This window comes from Ursus maritimus, unplaced genomic scaffold (genome assembly GCF_017311325.1).
Source record: "Ursus maritimus isolate PB19 unplaced genomic scaffold, ASM1731132v1 scaffold_14, whole genome shotgun sequence".
Taxonomy (NCBI): Eukaryota; Metazoa; Chordata; class Mammalia; order Carnivora; family Ursidae; genus Ursus; species Ursus maritimus.
In genome coordinates this window covers 1,759,925-1,779,927 of record NW_024423786.1, presented here as the reverse complement: position 1 = coordinate 1,779,927, position 20,003 = coordinate 1,759,925, and the positions used below count along the sequence as shown (strand labels likewise).

At 54.1% G+C, this 20,003-nt stretch overlaps 1 protein-coding gene across 3 annotated transcripts in view; it reads left to right on the top strand.

The window, feature by feature from the left end:
• Positions 1-19,687, top strand: part of MGLL (monoglyceride lipase) — a 113,684-nt gene extending 93,997 nt beyond the window's left edge. For all 3 annotated transcript variants that reach the window (XM_040628366.1, XM_008697812.2, XM_008697811.2), the window contains 2 exons: positions 12,849-13,064; positions 16,722-19,687. In XM_040628366.1, coding sequence (XP_040484300.1) covers positions 12,849-13,064; positions 16,722-16,847 — 342 coding nt within the window. In that variant the 3' untranslated portion in view covers positions 16,848-19,687. The remainder of the gene's footprint in view (positions 1-12,848; positions 13,065-16,721) is intronic.
• The last annotated feature ends 316 nt before the right edge of the window (positions 19,688-20,003 follow it).

Genomic DNA, 20,003 nt, shown 5'->3' with positions numbered 1-20,003 from the left:
CAGAAAGAAAAGACAGTTTGTTGAAAAGCCAAAAAACAACTCAGGGCTGATTCTTATTGGCAGACTGTCCGGGCCTGAGTTATTGTCCAGGAAAAGGAGTGGTGTTGACCCCACCCAACCTCATGGGTTTAGCGTACAGAAGGGCAGTTTCTAGGGGGCAAATTGGGATGGTGGTAGCAGATTGGATTCAGGCCAGACCAAAAGTCATATGTCCATGGTTTGGGAGGGGGGAGCTGATGCTGGAGCCAAAGAGGGTTCAGAGGAAGAGGGCTCCAAGCAAAGGTAACTGTGCCGATAAAGACCTGGCATGAAGGGAGGACAGCCCGTCCGCAGAACAGTCAATAGTTCGGTTCAGCCACAGCAGAGAGGGCAGCAGGTGACTGGCAGGGGGTAAACTGAGGTCAGATCATAAGACACCTTACGCACCCCTTCTCTTAGGAGCCACTGCCCTGCCAGGAATCCATCATGGCCCCCCAAGCAGAGCTGTGCTACCTTCTGTAAAGGCAAAAGCAGCTGAAAGAAGCTCAGAAAGGGCAAGGTGGCTTTGAGAGAGAGAAGCTGGGAGGTTGTGCCATCTGGTTAATGTCACCACCTCTGGGACCAGGCACCAAGGTCAGCAGGGACAAGAGGTCAAGCTCAACTCGTGTGCCTGAGATACTGGGTCTGAGTATAGTCCAAAACCCCCCAGAGATTCAGGTTGGTCTATTAAGAGACTGCTCAGCGAGCCGGCCCACTTCCCATCTGGCTGAAGTCCAGCACCTTTGCACTCTGCCTCGGATTGGGTGCTGGCCAGGTGCCGCGAGCTCACCCAGCTGCACGGCAGCCCCATGTTGCAGGTGAGTGGACTGAGACTCCGTCCGCAGGTCTGCTGCAGGGGCTAGCCTGAGAGCTTCGGTGGGCGTGCTCCACCGTCTGTCTGTCTGTGGAGGCAAGGACCCCGGTGGGCTTGTGGCCAGTGGTCAGGAGGCAACCCTGGGCATCTGGAAGATACCGGAATTATCTTCAGGATTAAGCAAATCGTTTTGCTACTCTTCTGCCTCAGTTTCCCCTCTTGCCTTAGGAATTGGAAACCATGGAATCGTTGGCTCCCCGAGGCCCCTGAAAAATGGAGTGGGGTGCTCTGGTATTCCAGTGGCTTTCCTGGGTTTCCTCGGGACCTGAGCGCTCAGGTTGTAGCTTCATTATAAAATGTGACCTCCTGGCCCTCTGAGTCACTTAGAGAATGGACAATTAAGCGGGAATCTGCCTTAATGTGTGGGAAGAAATCTTGATCAGAGGTCTGACTCCTGGACCACTGAGGGCCACCTGTTTGTAAATGACTCTGGCAAGAGACCCAAGGGGGTGCAGGGCCTATAGAGCCCCCCTCCCCCCACACCCGGAATGTCCCATCTGCCCAAGTAATCCACATTCAATTGAAACTTTTAATCCATTTTTAAGACCCACAGTGCCTCCCAAAGCCACATCTTGGGGCCAAATTTGACCCACCAGGATCAAAGAATATTTGAGTAAAGAAAAAAGTTTCATTTCAAAAGGCCGATCTACACACTGAAAAGACACCACTCTAGGACCCAGCAACACTAAAGTCAAACTCCTGCTGTTCCAGCTGATCCTGATGAATGTGAATGAAGTCGTCATTAACCCCATTTCACAGATGAGGAGACTGAGGCTCAGGGGTTAAGTAGGGGTTTAAATTGTCCAAGGGGCACAACTCATCAGGGCCGGAGCTGAACCCATCTGCTTGAGAAGCCCATGCCTGGCTGCCTCCTCCCAGCTATTGTCGACAATCACTAAGCTTTTTTTCCTGTTTAACAATAGCTGGTGCACAGAGCCCGTGGCTGGGGGCCGTGGCCCGTGTGCAGGATTCACTTTGTGACGGAGGCCCAAGGGGGCAGCGCCTCCTCCCCCTGCTGGCATCCCGAATAATGGCTCAGGCTTGAATGTGCGATCTCTAGTAAAGCCAATTATCTTCACCTCCACTGTGCTTGCACAACAATGAGGGAGAGAGAGCCAGCATGCTCCCTTTGACATCTTCGAGATAAACTGCCCAGGTGCAAATTCAAATTGTTTATCTTACCACCCGAAGGTATTTGGGCAAAAAGGAAGAGAAAAAAAAAGATAATGAAGTGATTCCAAACCCTCTTTGTTTAAAAGGAGCAAATTTCAGAGCTTTAATCTCATTTTTGAGATCATGGAAAATTCCACTGAAGGCCTTACAGAAACCGGGAGTCTGGTGTGAACATAGAGCAAGCAGGCTCTTCCCCTCCCTGCTCCATCCAGCCTGCACCCCGCAGCTGCGCACCCTCATTTCTAGGGTTTCTGAGTAGTCAGGCAAATGGGGTGATTCTTTAGAAATGCTAATCCATTTCCCTGCTGGGAAGACTCAGCGGAAGGGAGGTGGCCGGCCAGCCTGAAGGCTGGACTCCAGTTGGAATAAACAAGGAGCAAGAGTTTCCATTCCTCCGCGGAGAGAATCAGCCCTTCACTTGTCGCCGCTTTGAGACTCCCTTTGAACATTCTGCTGAGCCTTAAAAATAGCAACGCCCAGGGGGAAAATGTGTTCAGAAAAGGCACCTCCCCGGATCTAACATCAGGGTGTCTTAAGGCACATCTTTAGCTAAGATATTTCCCATGGAACCCTGCAGCTATACAAGCCCCCAAAAGAAAAGAGACGTTTGCCTAACAAGCTCACTAAAGCAGGACCAGGTGGAAGGGGCTGCAGGCTCTTGGAAGATCTGGAAATCTGTCTCCGGGGAAGCAGGCTGGCTCCATCACCCGAACGTCGAAAGCCCTACCTGCGTTTGGGCTTTGCTGTGGCAAGTGTTCTCACAACCCACCCAAGCATGTTGGCATGACACCCTTCACTGACCAGCACTGCGTCACGGCCACCTGCCAGCCCACGGAGTCACGTTCTCCCAGCAGGTGCGAAGCCCCCGGAAATACAGGCTGAAATGCTGTATGGTAGCCCAACAGCAGCCAGTGCACGACTGTCGCAGCCTTCTTCCGAGCCACGCACCCTAGCCCTTGTGTCTCGCCACAGCTCCTGGAAGTCAGTCTTGCTACCAGTATTTGCATTTGTGGAGCGTGCGCCGGGAGAGGGCAAGTCACTTACCCAAGGACACGCAGCTACTAAGTAAGGATTTGAGCCCAGATCTCTCTACTCTGAGCCAAGTGTCCTTGGCACTAAAATCCCGAGAACAAAGAAGTTGCCACTCGGGCGTTTTTTATGTTTGTCTACACATTTAGCACCCTTGGCCAGAACATGGGAGTGCTGACATACTCACCATTCCACCCTCAACTGTGGGGTTTTCACAATGTGATGAATCCCTCCCACTCCCAGAAGGCTTGAATGTTCCAAATAGTTCTCGGGCCAAGGATGCTGGGGCAAGAGGTGAAGGGGTGGGGGCTGCTGACCATCTCCACACACCCTCAGAGCACTGCAAACCACCCAATTCCACACTCACAGAAGGCACTGCTTTCTCTGAGCTCCATCCAGCCCATGAACCAGGTGGAGACTGGGAGGAAGACAGGGCTGTGATTCGGATCACAGCCTCTAGAGGGGTTTCCATTGTGTATACATTGAGGCGATTTATCTTTGGGACCAGTCTCTGTTTTCTATAAATGTGCTGGCTGCCCTCCGAGCGCATCCTGGCTGCTGGCACTCCTGCCGGTGGGGCCATATGGTGAGATCCAGGCACCCGGATTGCTGTAAGCCGTGGCCAGCTCTCTTCCTTTCGTTCCTCCGGGGGGGCGGCGCACCAGACCCCCACCCAGCATTTCAGAGGTGCCCCATGCTGAGGATGAGACTCCCCTGCCCCTCTTGCCTGAATGGCTCCCACCCCCGCTGCGGGGAGGCCATATCTGCCTGTGGTCCTCGGAAGACTCCCACCAGGTCTTGGAAAGCTTGGCCATCACTGAGGCTTTTGACTAATTGTCACCACAGCTAAAGATAGGCCCAGCCTCCCACTCTGTCCCCAGGACACAGCCTCCCACAAAAAACCCCTCTGAGAACCGGTTATTAACTTCCCAGTATGCCCGGTTTGGTTAGCTGATTTATTTTGTGACTCTCCATCATTCCTAGCTTACATTCCCTGCAGAGGACTTGTCTATTTGAAGCAGCTAATAATTTACTAACACCTTAAAAAAAAAAAAAAGCCACAGGCTGTTAGAATGTCTCTTGGCACGTCTGTCTCCATATGGGAGTGGCCAGCGGGGAGCACAGGAATGGGTCTAGCTTGGTTCTGTGTCCTGTAGGTCAGGGGTCTGTGGACCTGCCCCCCTCCCCATGTTTGCTGCTCACAGCTCTCCTCCTGCCACCGACTCTGGGAGAGGCAGTTTCCTGCGGGCAGCGGCTCAAATGCCAGCAGAAAAGCCAGTGAGTCTATAGGGAGACCGTCAGGGGTGGTCCCAGCTGCCAGCCAGATCCAAGACCACGAGGGGCTCTCCCCACCCTGCAGCTTCTCTCCCAAGTACCTTCACGTGATCCAAGAAGAAAGAAGCCACACGCTCGGCTGGGTTCACATGGGAATACCACCTGGGCCAAGCTCTCTCAAAGACACCCTCAGTCACCTCGAAGCCACCCGGGAGCTAAGATCTGGACCCCCATTTACGTGAGGATGGGACGCAGCTGACTTGCCAAGCCTTGGCATGAATGGCCCAGCCAGACACAAGCCCCGAACAAGGGACTCTGCCCACAGGGGTCTCCCTGCCCCAAGCCTACCCGAGGGATGTTTGGTTCCTACTGGCAAAGGGAAACCAGATAAAGAACCTGAAAACTGGGAGTGTGAGGAAGGGAGCTTTCTCCTCCCACTTTAATTACGGAAAATTTCAAATTGACACAAAAGTCACCACGGTAGTACCATGCCTCCCATATACTCTTCCCCAAGATGCACCAATGGGAAATATTCTGCCGTGCTTGTTTAATCCATGCTTAAATATGAAAATATCAATATGGATATCTATTTTATCTCCTTTAAAATTTATTGTGGTAATATACACAGAACATAAAATTTAGCGTCTTAACCATTTTTAAATGCATAGTTCAGCTGCATGAAGTACACACACGGTGTTTTTCAGCCATACCCACTACCATTTCCAGAACTTTCCCATCTTCCCAAACGGAAACTCTGTCCCAAGTAAACAGTAACTCTGCTCCCCGTCCTCTCCAGCCCCTGGCAGCCACCATCCTACTTTCTGTCACTATGAATTGGGCTATTCTAGGGCCTCATATGAATGTGCTCGTATAGTAGGTGTCCTTTTGTGACTGGCTCATTTCACTTGGCAGCGTGTCCTCGAGGCTGCTCCACGTAGCGTGTGTCAGAATTGCCTTTATGAGGCAGGACAATGTTGCATCGTACGCATAGACCACACTTTGTGTATCTATTCACCCATCGATGGACACCTAGGTTGCTTCCATATCTTGGCTACTGGGAATAACACTGCTGTGAACATGGGCGAGCAAATATCTCTTCAAGACCCTGCTTTCCATACTTTGGGTTTATGCCCCAAAGCGATTTGCGTTTCCCTAATGACTAATGATGTTGGGCATCCTTTCATGTGTTCATCAGCCATTTGTGTATCTTCCCTGGAGAACTGTCTATTCGAGCCCTTTTTCATTTCTTGATCAGGTTTTCTGTGTTTTGTTGTTGCTGTCGAGTTGTAGGGCTCGTTATATATTTTGGATATTAACCTTTTATCAGTATATGATTTGCAAGTATTTTCTCCCAGTCTGTGGCTTGCCTTCCTACCACGTTGGTAGTGTTCTTTGATGCACAGAAGGTTTTCATTTTGGTGTCGTCTAATTTACCTACCTTTTTCTTATGTTGCCTATGGTTGTGACGTCATATTCAAGAAATCATTGACCAGAATGTCCAAGAGTTCAGGCTTTAATAGGAAAAGTAATTCTTGGGAAAGAATGTTCAGTAATTCACATGCTCTTGATTAAGTGGTAACTCATACACGTAGCTAATGCCAATTAATCCCTTTTGTATCCAGAATGGAACTGCAGTGTCCTTATTTCTGATGGTTCTTGTCTAGCTCAAGAATTTCAAGCACCAAGGTTGGGCACCTGCTTCGGTAGTCATAGCCTTGGGCCTCCTGGTGAACAGGGCTTGCCTTCAGTCGACCGAATTGGAGAGACTGTGCCAAGTTAGGCAAGACCCCTATCTCCCCTCTGTCATCCTACAGGCGGCGCGTCAAGTCAACAAACTTTCGTGGAATTCCTGCTTTGGGCCAGGCCCTGAGCCAGAGGCTGGGAATACCCGATAAGCCTCCCTGTCTTCCAGGGTCACGGTCACGGGGACAGAAAGGGACACCAGTGGTTCTGGTAGAGGACAAAGGGGTAGGTAGTGGGCTCGGTAGGGAGAGCCCAAGCTTTGCAGCAACAAGGCCTAAGTCCAGAGCCAGCCCCTGACTCTGTCTCTTTCTCTGTGCCCCAGCATGACCTTGGAAACCCACTGATCCTCAGGCCCCTCGGTGGGGGCTGGACTGCAGCCTGGTACAGTGTAGATGCCACAGGGATGGCAGCTGTCATTATCATATCTGTCGTTAAAGATACAGGAGCCTTGGGGTCAGAAGCACCCGTTTCCCCAATGGCGTCTGGGCATGGGTCAGTGGGAGGAAACACTTGAACTGGCCCCCAAGAGGGAACAGGGCTTCCCCAGAAGACAGGAAGAAGGACATGGGAAGGGGGATTCTGGAAACTGGGAATGTCGGGGGGAGTCCCAGTCTGTAGGTCAGAAGATGGGCACGGGAAGGAAGGACAGGAGCAGCGTGGCTCACGGTGCCCCAGGGGAGGGAGGCTTCCTGGAGGAAAGGGCAGTTGAGCTGAATGTGGAGAGAGGAGAAACTCTACAGGCAGCCAGGCTGAGGAGACAGGCGGATGAGGCTCAGAGGTACTTGGGGGGCAGTTGGGGGGTACTGAGGGAGGCTGCAGAGCAGTGGCTGGAGCCCATTGCTTGTGGCCTCACAAGCCACGGCAGAGTTTGGCCTTGGCCCTAAAGCTGGCAGGAAGTAGGGTTCTCTGGGTGCTGCAAGCCAGCTGGGGGGCAGTGGGGGGGATTGCCAAGACCCACCCACCAGGAGAGGACACATGGACCCGGGAGCATGCGCTGGCGGCCCCAGGCAAGGCTGTGCTCCACGTTCAGTATGTTCCGTGTTCAGGCCAATTTCAATGGTACATTCTTATTTGCGTTTAGAATATTCCATAAGACTGGCATTCATGAGAACACAGCCCCATGAGCCACAGGGGGAGAGCAACTGCAAGCAGCTCCAGAGAGCTGACCTTTCGTGGAGGGTTCCTTTCTCATGCCCAGCTGTTCTTTGTGAGATGAAGTAAAGAGGGACCTTTCCCTCTAAGCCTCCTGGTGTCATCCCAGCTGTGAACAGCCCCTCTGCCAGCTGTGGGCCAGCGAGCCTGCTGCGGGGGTTCCCAACTGCTGCCCAGGGCTGCTTCTCGGGCGGGTGGAGGAAGGTCAGCTCACTCATTCGTTCTTCGGCCCAGCGTCTGCCCCAGGAGCCCACGCTTGAGTGCGGAGCAAGGCTCACCAACACCTGACCACAGATGCGGGCACTTGCAGGGCTGGTGGGAGCCCGTGAACCTGAGTGCATGGGGAGGAAGGCCTCCCCGAAGGGAGAAGTCTGCCTGGAGGCCTGAAAGTGGAGTAGACATCAGTGAGATGAAGAACATCGGGCCGGAAAAGCACTGGAGATGGGAAATGGAAGCCAGTGCACATAGGACAGGATTTTCTCCACTACAGATCGCCTCTCCCGCCATTCAAGACAAAGGTGGAACATGAACGGATCACCTCTGCAAAGACCTGCCAGTCCATTTTAGGCCGCCCTAGGGTTTCCCAGGGATCGCTTGGGTAGAGTTGCTGTGCCCTCTTTCTCTGGCAGGCCAGAGAAGGTGATCTGATTTTTCCTGTGAAGAAAACAAATAGATTAACAGAGATCGAAACAATGGAGGAAGGAGGTGGGGATCCCAGGGTGGATGGGCTGTACAGCACAGGTGGAAGCATGAGGCTTCCAGAGGAATGGGGAGGGATTCAAGGGAGGGAGGGTCCAAAAGCCCCAGCCGTAGACACATCGGTAGGTACCTGAGGGGAAATTGCAGGAGATTAGGGCTGCGGGACTACATTTCTCTGTGCAGTGGGGGACCGTGTCATGTGGGTCTGGGCCCCGAGGGTGTCCCCTATCCCCTTCGGCAGCCTGTGAAGGAAGGCAACCTCTGGGACCCACCAGGTCACTTCGTTTCTGGTCCTCACGAGGGCCCCACCCCTTCCTTTTCTGGGGAGGGCCGCCTCCACAGCTCCTGGCCATCCGAGTGCACAAGACCCACCTTTACTTTCTCTTCTCCGGACAGGTAGCACAGCCTGGGGAGTGGTTAAGACGGCTAATGTGGAGCCCAACGGCCTATGTTCTTACCCTGGCTCTGCCCTTCCTTGCTGTGTGACTTTGAGTGAGTCACCTAGCCCCTCTGAGCTTCGGGCTCTTCGTGTATAGAACAGTGGTAATAATACTAGTCTCTGCATAGGGTTCCTGAGAAGTTTCAATGAGCAAATACAAGTAAAGCACTTAATATAGCACCTGGGACAGGGCTAAAGGCTCAGTACGTGAGTTATTTTTAATATGATTCTAATAAAAAATGAATTTTGCTTTTCATCACAGAACTGATTTTCTAAAGATAGGTCAAGAGAGTTGACTGTAGGGCTGGGGCCTAGATTTTGTTCAACCAAAAGTTTAAGAAAACTCCCAGCTGTGGATTGCAGCTATATTTACTGTGCTTTAGGGCAAAGTTTTCTTCCCACAGAGAGACGATGTGCAGAAATCAGAAGTCCCAGTTGGCACATCAAGTCCAACCTTGCTGACAGCTCTCAGAGCCTCAGAAAACAGTGAGGTACCAGCGGCTTGCTAAACACACACAGGAAGCCAGGAAAATACTCACAGCTTATGACACTTATAACCCAAGGAGAATCTTTGAGGTCCCCTCTATGAGGAAACTGAGGCCCAGGAAGGAGAAGGGCCTTCCCTGAGGCCATGTGGGTTGGGCTGTCTAAGGCAGACCCCACTCTGCTTCCAGCAAAGAGCGGTTCTCCTCCCCTTGCTTCCCAGTGTCAGACTCAGATGTAACCCACACATCATCACCACCACTGTGGGCCAGACCCTGGGCTTGGCACTGGGGCTTTATCATTTCACTGAGTCTCCTGAGGCACTTCCACTATCACCCCATTTCACAGATCGGCAAACCGAGTCTAGGAGAGAAGAGCCTTGACCAGATCTCATAGCCAGGAGATGTCTTGGCTGGATGGTCCTCACTCCTCTGGTCTTCCTTATATTGTTCAATGACACCCCAAGAAAAAAGACTTCAAGTCTCAGCCAGTGGAGGTACCCCAGAAGTCATTCATCTGGAGCAAGAATTCAGTCACTTGGACTCAGATCAGCCTCTGGCTGCTATGTCCCCAGCAGACACTGTTCTCAGCTGTGGGGGACTAGCTGTGGTCCAAAAATGGAGGGAGCTGGGTGCGAGAGATAGTACCAAAGACTGGCTCTTTGGTATGTGTTTTAATTAATTTATTTAAGATTTTATTTATTTATTTATTTATTTATTTATTTATTTATTTGAGAGAGAGTGAGAGAGAGTACAAGAGGGGGGACGATCAGAGGGAGAAGCAGACTCCCCACTAAGCAGGGAGCCTGATGCGGGACTCGATCCCAAGACTCCAGGATTATGACCTGAGCCAAAGGCAGGCGCTTAACCGACTGAGCCACCCAGGCATCCTGGTATGTGTTTTTAATTAGACTTTTTATTTGGAGATAATTATGATTCATACATACTTGTAAAAAGAATAATACAGAGGGATCCCAGGTACCCTTACCCAGTTCCCCCGTGGTGGTGACATCTTGCAAATCCATAGGACAGTATCATAGTCAGGATACTGACATTGATACAGTCAAGCCCCAGAACACCCCCATGACCACGGTAACCCTCATGTTGCCCTTTATGGCCACATCCACTTCCCTTCCATCTCACCCCCTCCTGAGCCCCGACAACCACTAACCTGTTCTCTCATTTTGTCATTTCAAGAATGTCATGGAAATGGAATCATACAGGAAGTCATCGGTTGGCACTGACTCTTCGGTCTCTGGTTTTGGACGGGCTAGTTCTGCTGACCAGTGCTCAGGGCTTGGACCTGGTCTAGGAGGGAGAGCCCTGTCCATCTCCTTCCTGGGGGTGACAGGACACATTCCTACCCCAAAAAGGACTTTGGGCAGATTTAGATCTTAAGCTCTCAAAAAACAAAGTCTGCCACGATTGGGCCAGAATGGTTACTTGTCGGGGGGAGAGAGGGAGGGAGGGTTGGGCCCTCTGAGCTTCAGTTTTCCCCGCATGGTATGGCCCTCCTTTCCCTCCTGGTCCCAGTTTCCCTCTGCTTCTCGCCTTCCACCCAGGTTCACACCAGGGCCTGCCCTTTCCCCAACACATCTGCTAGTTCCTTCCCCGGGCCCATAATAGACAATTGTGTAAACAGGGCCTTCGTGATCAAGACATGGAAAAAAGAAGCAGGAAGACATGGCAGGAAGCCACTTGGACTGTCAGAGCAATTACACCGAGGAGTGGACTCTTCCAGGGCCCTCACATGCCCGGGAAGGTCTGGGTCAGCAGGGCAAAGTGTCGGGTGGCTTCAGGCAGGACCTAATGGGCTCCGGCCCTGTGCTCTCATTAGCACACATTCCTGGCAAGCAGGGCCCTGCAGCTTCAGACGGGGCGGTTAGCCCGGGCTCACAGTCTGCCGGGACCAGACCACAACAATGGGAGTTTAACAGGAGAGAGGCTTATTTCTCCGCACAGGGACTGCTCAGGACCAACGGCACCCATCTTTTTGCTCGCTGTTTCCAGGGTGCAGCCCTCGTCTGTGTGGTCTCACCTCTCTCCCTACTCCACTCGTGTTCCGCCCTCGCTGGTGGGAGGAGGGAAAGGAGCAACAGGAGGACAAGCCTTGACCAGAGGGTGCGCTCAGCACTGCTGCTCACTTCCTATTGGCTGGGATTTGGTTACAGGATCGCACGACTGCAAGGGAGGCTGGGAAATGTAGTCCTTTATTCTGAGTGACAGTGTTCCAAGCCAAACATCCAGGATTCTATAGGGGAGAACAAGACTTGGGAAACTAATGGCAGGTTCTTCCTCTGCAAAACAGGGATCACGAGAGACATTCCTCCTCATACAGCGTGCTTATGAAGGTTGTGAACGTTAAACAGGGTGAGCACTTAGTGCCAAACTTGTGGGAGACCTCAGAAATAAATGTTAGCTATCCTTCTTTCTTTTTACCAAATGAGATCCTGCATGTGACACCCTGGCGCCATGCTGAGCACAAAGGATGGGTCGGGTCATGGCTGCTGCGGTTGCCACTGTTCCTGTTAGCGTCAGGTTACGACAGGCTTTCAGCCCAGGGCTCTCTCTTGGACCCTCTAGCCCTTTCCCCAAGCAGGTTTCCTTACGCACCCCGAATGATGTCCTGCTGCAGCCACGCGCTGCCCCTGCACCGCCCCCACCAGTCTACCCTCTCAGTCCCCAGATTGATGGCCAGGCCCTGCAGAAGTCACGCCAGCGCAGCTGCAGGAAGTGGCTAATCCCTCTCGTGTGGCTTTTCGCAAATGGTCTGGTTTGCCGTGCTCAGTCCCCAGCATGGTAGGAATCTGGGGATGGCAGGGGTGACGCAGGACAGCCTGTCCCCTCTTGGCACAGATCCAGCATTCTGGCCCAGGCCCTGTAGAGGGTAGTGAAGAAGGGGGGATGGAGCCCCCACGTTCTGAGACTCAGAGTCAGAACACAGTGGATACTCTGGCGGCCTCACAAGACAGCTCTTCCTGTATGCCTAGTCCCCATGGCTTCTCTGCTCCCTCACCCAGTCCTAACACCACAGGACACTTCTCCAACTAGCTAAGAACCCACTGGCCAGGATGAGGAAAGTGAGTGAAGGGGCATTGTGGTATCACAGTAGTCCATATGGCCTCAGAGAGTTCTAGAAACTTGTTGCCCAGATTCTGACAGATGCCCCAGCTCAGGCCATAGTGAGCAGGCAGCTCACTACCCGCTCAAGGGCAGGAAGAGTCGAGGCAGAAACTACTCTGGGCTGGAGAGAGCAGGACAGGGTGCCAGGGCAGCCCCACCAGAGGCTGGTGGACCTATGAGCCATGAACAGGGACAGTGTCAGGGTCAGGTCCAGTGGGCTGATGGTGAGGAGGGAGGGCCCGCCTCCAGGCACATCCCACGAAGGGGCAGACGTGGCTGAGGGTGGCAACAGGCTCCTTGTCAGGGTGGCAGGCAACCGCTGCAGCCCAGACCTGCCGTGAGCCGAGCCGAGTGCCCTGCCATGTGCCTGCAGGACCCCTCCCACCAGCCCTGGGCCTTCAGCAGTTCATGTGGGCTCCTCACCCGCTCCAACCAGGCAGCTGCTAAGTCAAGGAAGAAAACAAAATCCACACAAACTAACACCAAAACACCTTCAGAGCTATTCCTGAGTGAAATTATCAAAGCAAACGATATGATGCTGCTTACATCGTTTAATGATAAATGCATGCTTTAGAACTGTCTGTGGGCAAATGTATGAATGTGGAATGCAGCAGAGCCTGGAAGAAGAGGCACCGAAGTAGTGCAGGTCCGGGTTCTGGAAGGGCCGGCCACGCTGCAGACTCTCGGCACCCTCGGCCCAGACCGAGCTCACCCGAATGGAATCAGCTGTTCGGGCCCGAGCGGAAGGAAGACTACCAGGGAATAGGTCTGCGCCTCTGAACCAGGAGCCCCCCACCCCCAGCCACAAATTGATGGCTCGCTCTCTCTCTTCTTCCTGCAGGTGGACCTTTATAACTCGGACCCACTCATCTGCCACGCGGGTCTGAAGGTGTGCTTCGGCAACCAGCTGCTCAACGCGGTGACGCGGGTGGAGCGGGCCCTCCCCAAGCTGACCTTGCCCTTCCTGCTGCTCCAGGGCTCTGCCGACCGCCTTTGCGACAGCAAAGGGGCCTACCTGCTCATGGAGTCCGCCAAGAGCCAGGACAAGACACTCAAGGTGAGCAGCTGTCCCCCCCTCCCCCAAGGCAGGAGAAGGTGGCACCCCGTGGGGCCCCCCCGGGGAATAAGCACCGGGAATCCCAGGCATCTGTTCTCTCTAAGGGAGGGCATGAGCCACTAGCTGACCGTTCTCATGACCACGCTTGAAAGGAAGGACAGAACACTGAGAAGGTATCAGGTCAGGAAGAGCACCCACAGCCGGGCACTGAGCAAAAGAGGCCTCCGTCGTGACCAACGGCCAAGAGCCTATGTTCGCCTGGCCTCCCTACGTGTTGGCCTTCTGCACCAGCAGCAACAGCTCCAGCCCAGCTTCCACCGCCCGGGCTCTGAGCACGAAGGTGCAGGGGCCCTGGTGGGATCTGGTCTGTGAGGGACTCTTCAAGAGCATGTCCCGCAGAGGGGACAGCGCCTATGGCTTAGCCGCGTGCCATGTCAGATGCAACAAACCACAAGGGATTGCCTCGGAGTGGCTTCCACGATGGCAGATGTCGTCATGGGGTTGAGATGTGCCCATTTCGTTTGCCTGATGGGACTGGGAAGAGCCTCAGCTGGAGAGCACCTGCTGTGCGCCGTCAAGGGACAGCTGCTCCTGCAGTTGGCTCTCTGTGGCTGGTTGGGCAGACACAGCCCCAAGGTGCATTCCTGAGCGCACATGTCCTTGACCGTGCCACCACAGGCTGAGCAACCATGTGCAGGGGCCTTGCGTCCACGGCCGTTTCCTGCTGGGTTATAAGGACAGCAGGCAAGTCACACAGATCCCACACCTACTGAGCGGTGGAGTCGGGATTCGAACTCAGGTCTTCTGCTCGAGCCCCCCAGCCCTCTCCACCCCGCACCTCGCTGACAAAGATGCTCACATCTGTGCCGAGCATCAAGTGCTCCCCTCGCACCATTAGGAAGTGCGGACCCTGCCCCACACCAACCAGCAGATGCAGGTTCATGGGTGAAGAGAAGGGAGAAGAGAAAAGAGAAAGGAAAGCTGGCTGCTGTTAGTGCCAGAGGGCGTGAAAAGGCAGGCAGACCTTGCGGCCGGGGTGGGAGCCTCCCGCTGCCCGCCCTGGCCCTGGTGCCAGGAAGACCACTCTGTTAATCATTAATTCAGCTACTTATTGGGCACCTACTCTGTGCCAGGCCTAGGGAACAGACAGGCCAAGTCCGACTGTCCCATGAGGCCTGCGTCCCAGCAGAAATCTGACCAGGATGATGATGCAGGAGGTCGGTGTCAGGGGTGGGCTGGGGGACCAGAGGGAGTGGCGAAGCTCTTACTCCAGATGGGGTGCACAGGGAGAACCGGCAGAAGAACATTCCAGACCAAAGGGGAAGGAGCACAAGACCCCAGGTTGGTGAGATCGCGGTGTGCGCAGGCAGCCAACAGGGGGCGCTGTGAGCCGAGCAAGGGAATGGCGGCTTGTGTCCCTGGAGAGTCTGGACGTTTTTTTCATGTTCCACGAGGGGCCGCTGGAGCGTCTGGAGCTGGAGAGCGGCATGTGCTGATTTCAGTTCCAGGTGTCCCCGCAGCCGCTGTGTGCAGACAAGACTGGAGGGCGGAGACCTGCTAGGAGGGACAGTGAGAGAGGGACCGGGGCGAGCCCCGGGCGGTGGGCTTGCACAGTAAGGAGACGGGGCATGTGTTCTGAGATGGGTAACAGTGGGAGAGAGATCTGGGCAATATCGAGAATTCCATTTTGAGCTACCTATTAGAGAGTCCCATTAGAAATTCAGAAAAAGACCGGGGCGTCTGGGTGGCTCAGTCAGTTAAGCATCTGACTCTCGATTTCAGCTCAGGTCATGATCTCAGGATTGTGAGATCCAGCCCCGCGCTCAGCATGGAGCCTGCTTGAGATTCTCCCTCTCCCTCTGCACCTCCCCACCACACTTTCTTTCTCTCTCTCTGAAGAAAGAAAGAAAGAAAGAAAGAAAGAAAGAAAGAAAGAAAGAAAGAGAGAGAGAGAGAGAGAGAGAGAGAGAGAGAAAGAAAGAAAGAAAGAAAGAAAGAAAGAAAGAAAGAAAGAAAGGGAAAGAAAGAAAGAAAGAAAGAAAAAGAAAGAAAGAAAGGGAAAAGGAAGGAAGGAAGGGAGGGAGGGAGGAAGAGAAAGAAAAAGAGGAAAGAGAGAGAGAGAAAAGGGAGAAAGGGAGGAAGGAAGAAAAGACATTCGGAAAAAGAAAGGAAAGCAGGGTCTCTTAAAGATACTCGCACACCCATGTTCATAAAGGCATTGTTCACAGCAGCCAAGAGGTGGAAGCGGCCAAGTTGTCCATCGATGGAAGAGTGGATAAATCAAATGCAGTCTAGACCAACAATGGAATAGTATTCGGCCTTAAAAATGAATGAAATTCTGACTCATGTCACGACATGGATGAACCTTGCAGACATTATGCACAGTAAAATAAGCCAATTGCAAAAGAAAAAGTACTGCATGATTCCACTCGTATGAAACATCTAGTCAGAAAAACCATAGAAATAGAAAGTAGAATGCCGGTTGCCCAGGGCAGTGGGGAATGAGGAGGGAATTTAATGGGGCCAGAGTTTCAGTTTTGCAAGATGAAGAAGTTCTAGAGATCTATTGCACAACCACGTGAATATACTTAACACTACTGAACTGTACACTTAAAAATGACTAAGATGGCAAATTCTATGCTATGTTTTTTTTTTAAAGGTTTTATTTATTTATGTGACAGACAGCCAGCGAGAGAGAGAACCCAGCAGGGGAGTGGGATAGGAAGAAGCAGGCTCCCAGCGGAGGAGCCCGATGTGGGACTCGATCCTGGAACGCCAGGATCACGCCCTGAGCCGAAGGCAGACGCTTAACGACTGCGCTACCCAGGCGCCCCTATGCTATGTTTTTTACCACAGTATTTAAAAAAGGAAATTTGGAGGTGCCCATTAGCAGTCTCACTGGAAATGGCAAATAGGCAGATACACACATCTAAAGCTCAGAGAGAGGCCTGGCTGGAGAGAGAAATTCCTGAGTCACCAGCACGGATGGTTTTCAAGCCATGAGACCGGACGAGGTTACTCCAGGGAGGGAGAAGGAGGGCCATGGCCAGGCCCGTGGGCCACACCAGCCTGCAGAGGTCAGCAGGGCCATGGGTAAGCCCAGACAGAGGAGGGGCTGCTAATGAGGCAAGGAGATGACCGGGAGGGGAGAAAGCCATGCAAAGCACAAGAGGAGAGTGTTTCTAGAAGGTTAAGTCCGGTCAACTTTTGAATGAAACTGAGAAGTCAAATCATTTGAAAGCAAAACGTGTTCCCTGACTCCTGCGACGTGAAGGTCACTGGAGTGCCGGCAAGAACACTCCGCTGAGGGCTGGTGGGAGTAAAAGTCAGGTTGGAATAAGCAAAGCAGTAGATGGAAGGCGGCGTGTGTAGACAGAGTGGAAATCACCGTTTTGAGATGGAGGCACAGACGTGTCCATAGCTGGAGAGAGAAAGAGAGTCAAGGGAGGGTGTGACTGATTTGAGAAAGGGAGTGCTAGAACATGCTGGGACATCTCAATGCAGTTGAACCGTCATCTGGTCAGAAGGCAATGAGAGCGTAAGGAGTCCTCGGCGCACAGAGGCGCGCCTGGAGCCCTGCCCGTGCGGTGCTGTCCGAGGCCCCTGCCTGCTCCTGTCCCTTCCTGTGGCCCTGACTCCTGTCTTTCCCAATTGCAGATTTACGAAGGTGCCTACCACGTTCTCCACAAAGAGCTTCCTGAAGTAACCAACTCCGTCTTCCGTGAAATAAACATGTGGATCTCCCAAAGGACAGGGGCGGCGGGAACAGGGTCCCCACCCTGAGCGCACCGGCTGTGTGGCCGGCCCACGGTCGGGCAAGTGGGCGGAGGACGGGCAGAAGCTGGCTTCTCACATGTGGCTTGCCAGGGGGAGGGGGGAGGAAATCACAAATTGGAGGAATCCCTAGCGCAATTTTGTCATAGACCAGGCTGTCTGCTACTGGGTCTACTTTAAGGGGTAGACACTTTGTGCAAAAACAGAGAAGGGTCACAGGTAGTTTCCCGGAGGGAATGTGCTCCAATGTCCTTAAAACCAAGCAAAGCCTCTGCCCTGCCCCTCCCCCAGCCCCCACCAAGGTTCCCAGGGATTCCTGTTCCTCAGACACCTGACTGCAATAACTGGAGGAATCTCCCCTCCTGCCCTCCCCTCCAGCCCCCACCCCGCGACCCTCCCCACCTGGCCCCACCCTGTGGCCTTTCTCTGGCCGTGGGACGAGGTGGCGGGGGTCAGCTCCCCCAAGGCAGACTCGCGTGTCCCCCAAGGCCCAGAAAATGCCGGGGACTTCTTGGCACGAGGAGCCACCCATGACCCGTGTCAGCTCCTCGTCAGTCTGGAGCTGGGCTTGGGGACAGGGTGAGGCTTGGCCCAGGAAGAGAGCTGGGCAGGAAATCCCTTCTTGCTGCCAGGGAGCCTGAGGCTGCCCACCGAGCGCTTTCTGTATTCAGAGGCTGCCTTTCCTTGCGTGACTAATTGTACCTGACGCTATGAGAGGCTGATTGTATTGAAGATGAAGGATCTAATATATAATGTATATTCTAAAGCAGAGATTATTTGGGTGGGTGGGTGGGACCAAGGGGGGCTTGAAGGTGTTGGAGACTGATGCCCCGGCACAGGACGGACAAGGCTGGCCGCAGGGCCCTAGGTCAAGGCGCTCCGGTGCAGCCCAGGGAAGCAGGGCCCTAGCGCCAGCAGTGGGCGGGGACGGGCCCATCCCTGCTCCTGGCCTGCCTGGGCCCACAGCCACCCTGGGAGCCTCGGTGCTGGTGTCACAGCTACCTCTGGTGGCGGAAGAAGAGTCCCGACTCGGTGGCCCTGCCCAGGGCTGCAGGCCCCGGAGGCCACAGCAGGATGGGCCCACCTTTCCCAGCAGAGGGCCCAGCAGCGCCTGACCTGCCTTTCTCAGGTGCCAACCCCAAACTGCCCGCCTTGGGCCCTCACTTAGCGCCAGCAATAAATGAGGATCACCGCCCACGGCGGGAGGACTTTCACTTTCAAATGGGACTGTTGTTACCTCATGGGGCTGCTTAGGGCACATATGACCCTGAGTGGGGGTGGAACTGCGAGGGGGCACCTGCTTGGCCGCAGGGTGCAGTCCAGGGGCCTCAAGGCCCTGGACAGGGCGGCCGCTCCCCTGCCAGGCTGACTTTGGAGGCTGGGATTTGGGGCTCCCCCCTTCCTTCACCCACACCCTGTTCTTCTGGGGCTTGCTCCGGGTCCCCAGAGAGGGGGGTCCCCCCTGCTCTCCTTCCAGGGGCCCTGAGCACACCGTGGTGTAGCCAAGGCAGACCCTGGGCCACAACGGAAAGCCATGCTGGCCTGGGGCTGAGGTTTGTGTTCTCCAGCCCCTCGGGTGGGGGTGGGGGTGGGGGCGGGCAGGGCCCACAGCCCCACAGAGAGAGGCTTTCATTGCCCCATCTCACTTCTCTGGCTTCTCTCTGGAGGAGAAAAATGTGAACAATGTGCTGAGAGAAGGTCAGCCCCCGCCTGTTCAAACTGGGCCGCTGTGTGAATGTTTCTGCCCCCCCAGCTGAGGAAGAGCTGGGACTCCCCCCACGAACCCCCCACACCTTGAGACACCCTGAACCCAGATCTGGAATTCTCACCCAGAGCTGTGATAGTGCGGGTCACACAAGGTCGCCCCCGCCCCCTCCCCCCGCCCCAGAGCACAGCCGGCTCAGCCATTTCCCAAATTAAGTATCAGGCACATGGTTTGACCAGGAATCGTTTGGCTGCATGGATCTGTTTATACGAAAGCTCTGACAGAGACAAATTCAGTCACATTTACATATTTAAAGGTTAAAAAAATTACCTATATTAAAAAGAAAAAAGAATTATTCGGAAGCAGGACTGTCTCCTAATACAGGAGGGGACAGGACGTTGCCACCCAGCTCTCAATGGGCGCAGGTGTGGCAGGCAGACACCAGCTGCGTCTGGAGTCCCACCAGGGCCACGGGCCCGCCTGTCCTGGGGGAGCTGTGCCAGTCTCGAATTGGGTTCATTCTTGGTGTTGATGGCTCCCTGCTGGCAGTGGGGGCTTCAGAGTCCTGCCTTCACCACGACAAGGAGCTGAGTTTGGAAGGGAAGCAAGGTCATACATGGCCCGGCCTCGAGAAGGTGAAAGGAAGGACCCTGGAGATGCACTCCTATCAGGATCCTAGGCCCAAGCACTGACTGATGCCTCGCCTTCTTCTGGAATTCGGAGGTCACCCTGGTCCTACAGAAACCACGGGATCCATGCCTGACAGTCTTTCTAGGAAAAGATGCCCTCCTGCAGCGGGAATTGGAGGGGGGTTGCTCCCTTGCAGGGTTGGGGGTGGATGGTCACCAGTCCTCCCTCCCAGCTTCTGGGGGGCACTGGGGCGCGCCTTGAGAGCACCAAAGAACACCAGGCAAACCCGCCTGCTCTGCACCCGCGGCAAGGTCCCATGCTACCTTCTCTTTCACCATTCACTAACATAAACCCGCTCGGGTCCCCGTGATCTAAGCAGTTTGCCAGTTACTGTCTCTGCAGCCCAGCCGCATCCCTCTGTGTGTACCCTTACTGGGGACTTGTGATCAGTTCGGAACTATCAAAGGAACCATGTATGCCACAGCTAATCCTAATAAACCGGATGTTTTCTGCACGATGGTGTGGTCTGTCTGTCCAATCCCAGACTACAGCGATTCCTGTGCAGAGAACAGCAGGCCCTCCTGCAGGGCATTATTGCTGATCCAGTCATCTGACCCAAGCCAGTGGGTGGGGACTGGACTGTCCCTCCTCCGTTCTTGGGGACTTGTGCCTGGAGCAAACTGCATGCATGCTTTCTCTTCCTGACTTGGCCACTGCCGGTACTGGGGAGCCTGGGCCGCCCCCGGCTCTCGACTCCACGGTTAGTTAGTGCCCTACCCAGGGGGCTTCACTCCCACTCCGTCGCCCGTCTCAGCTCTCCTGCTGTTGGG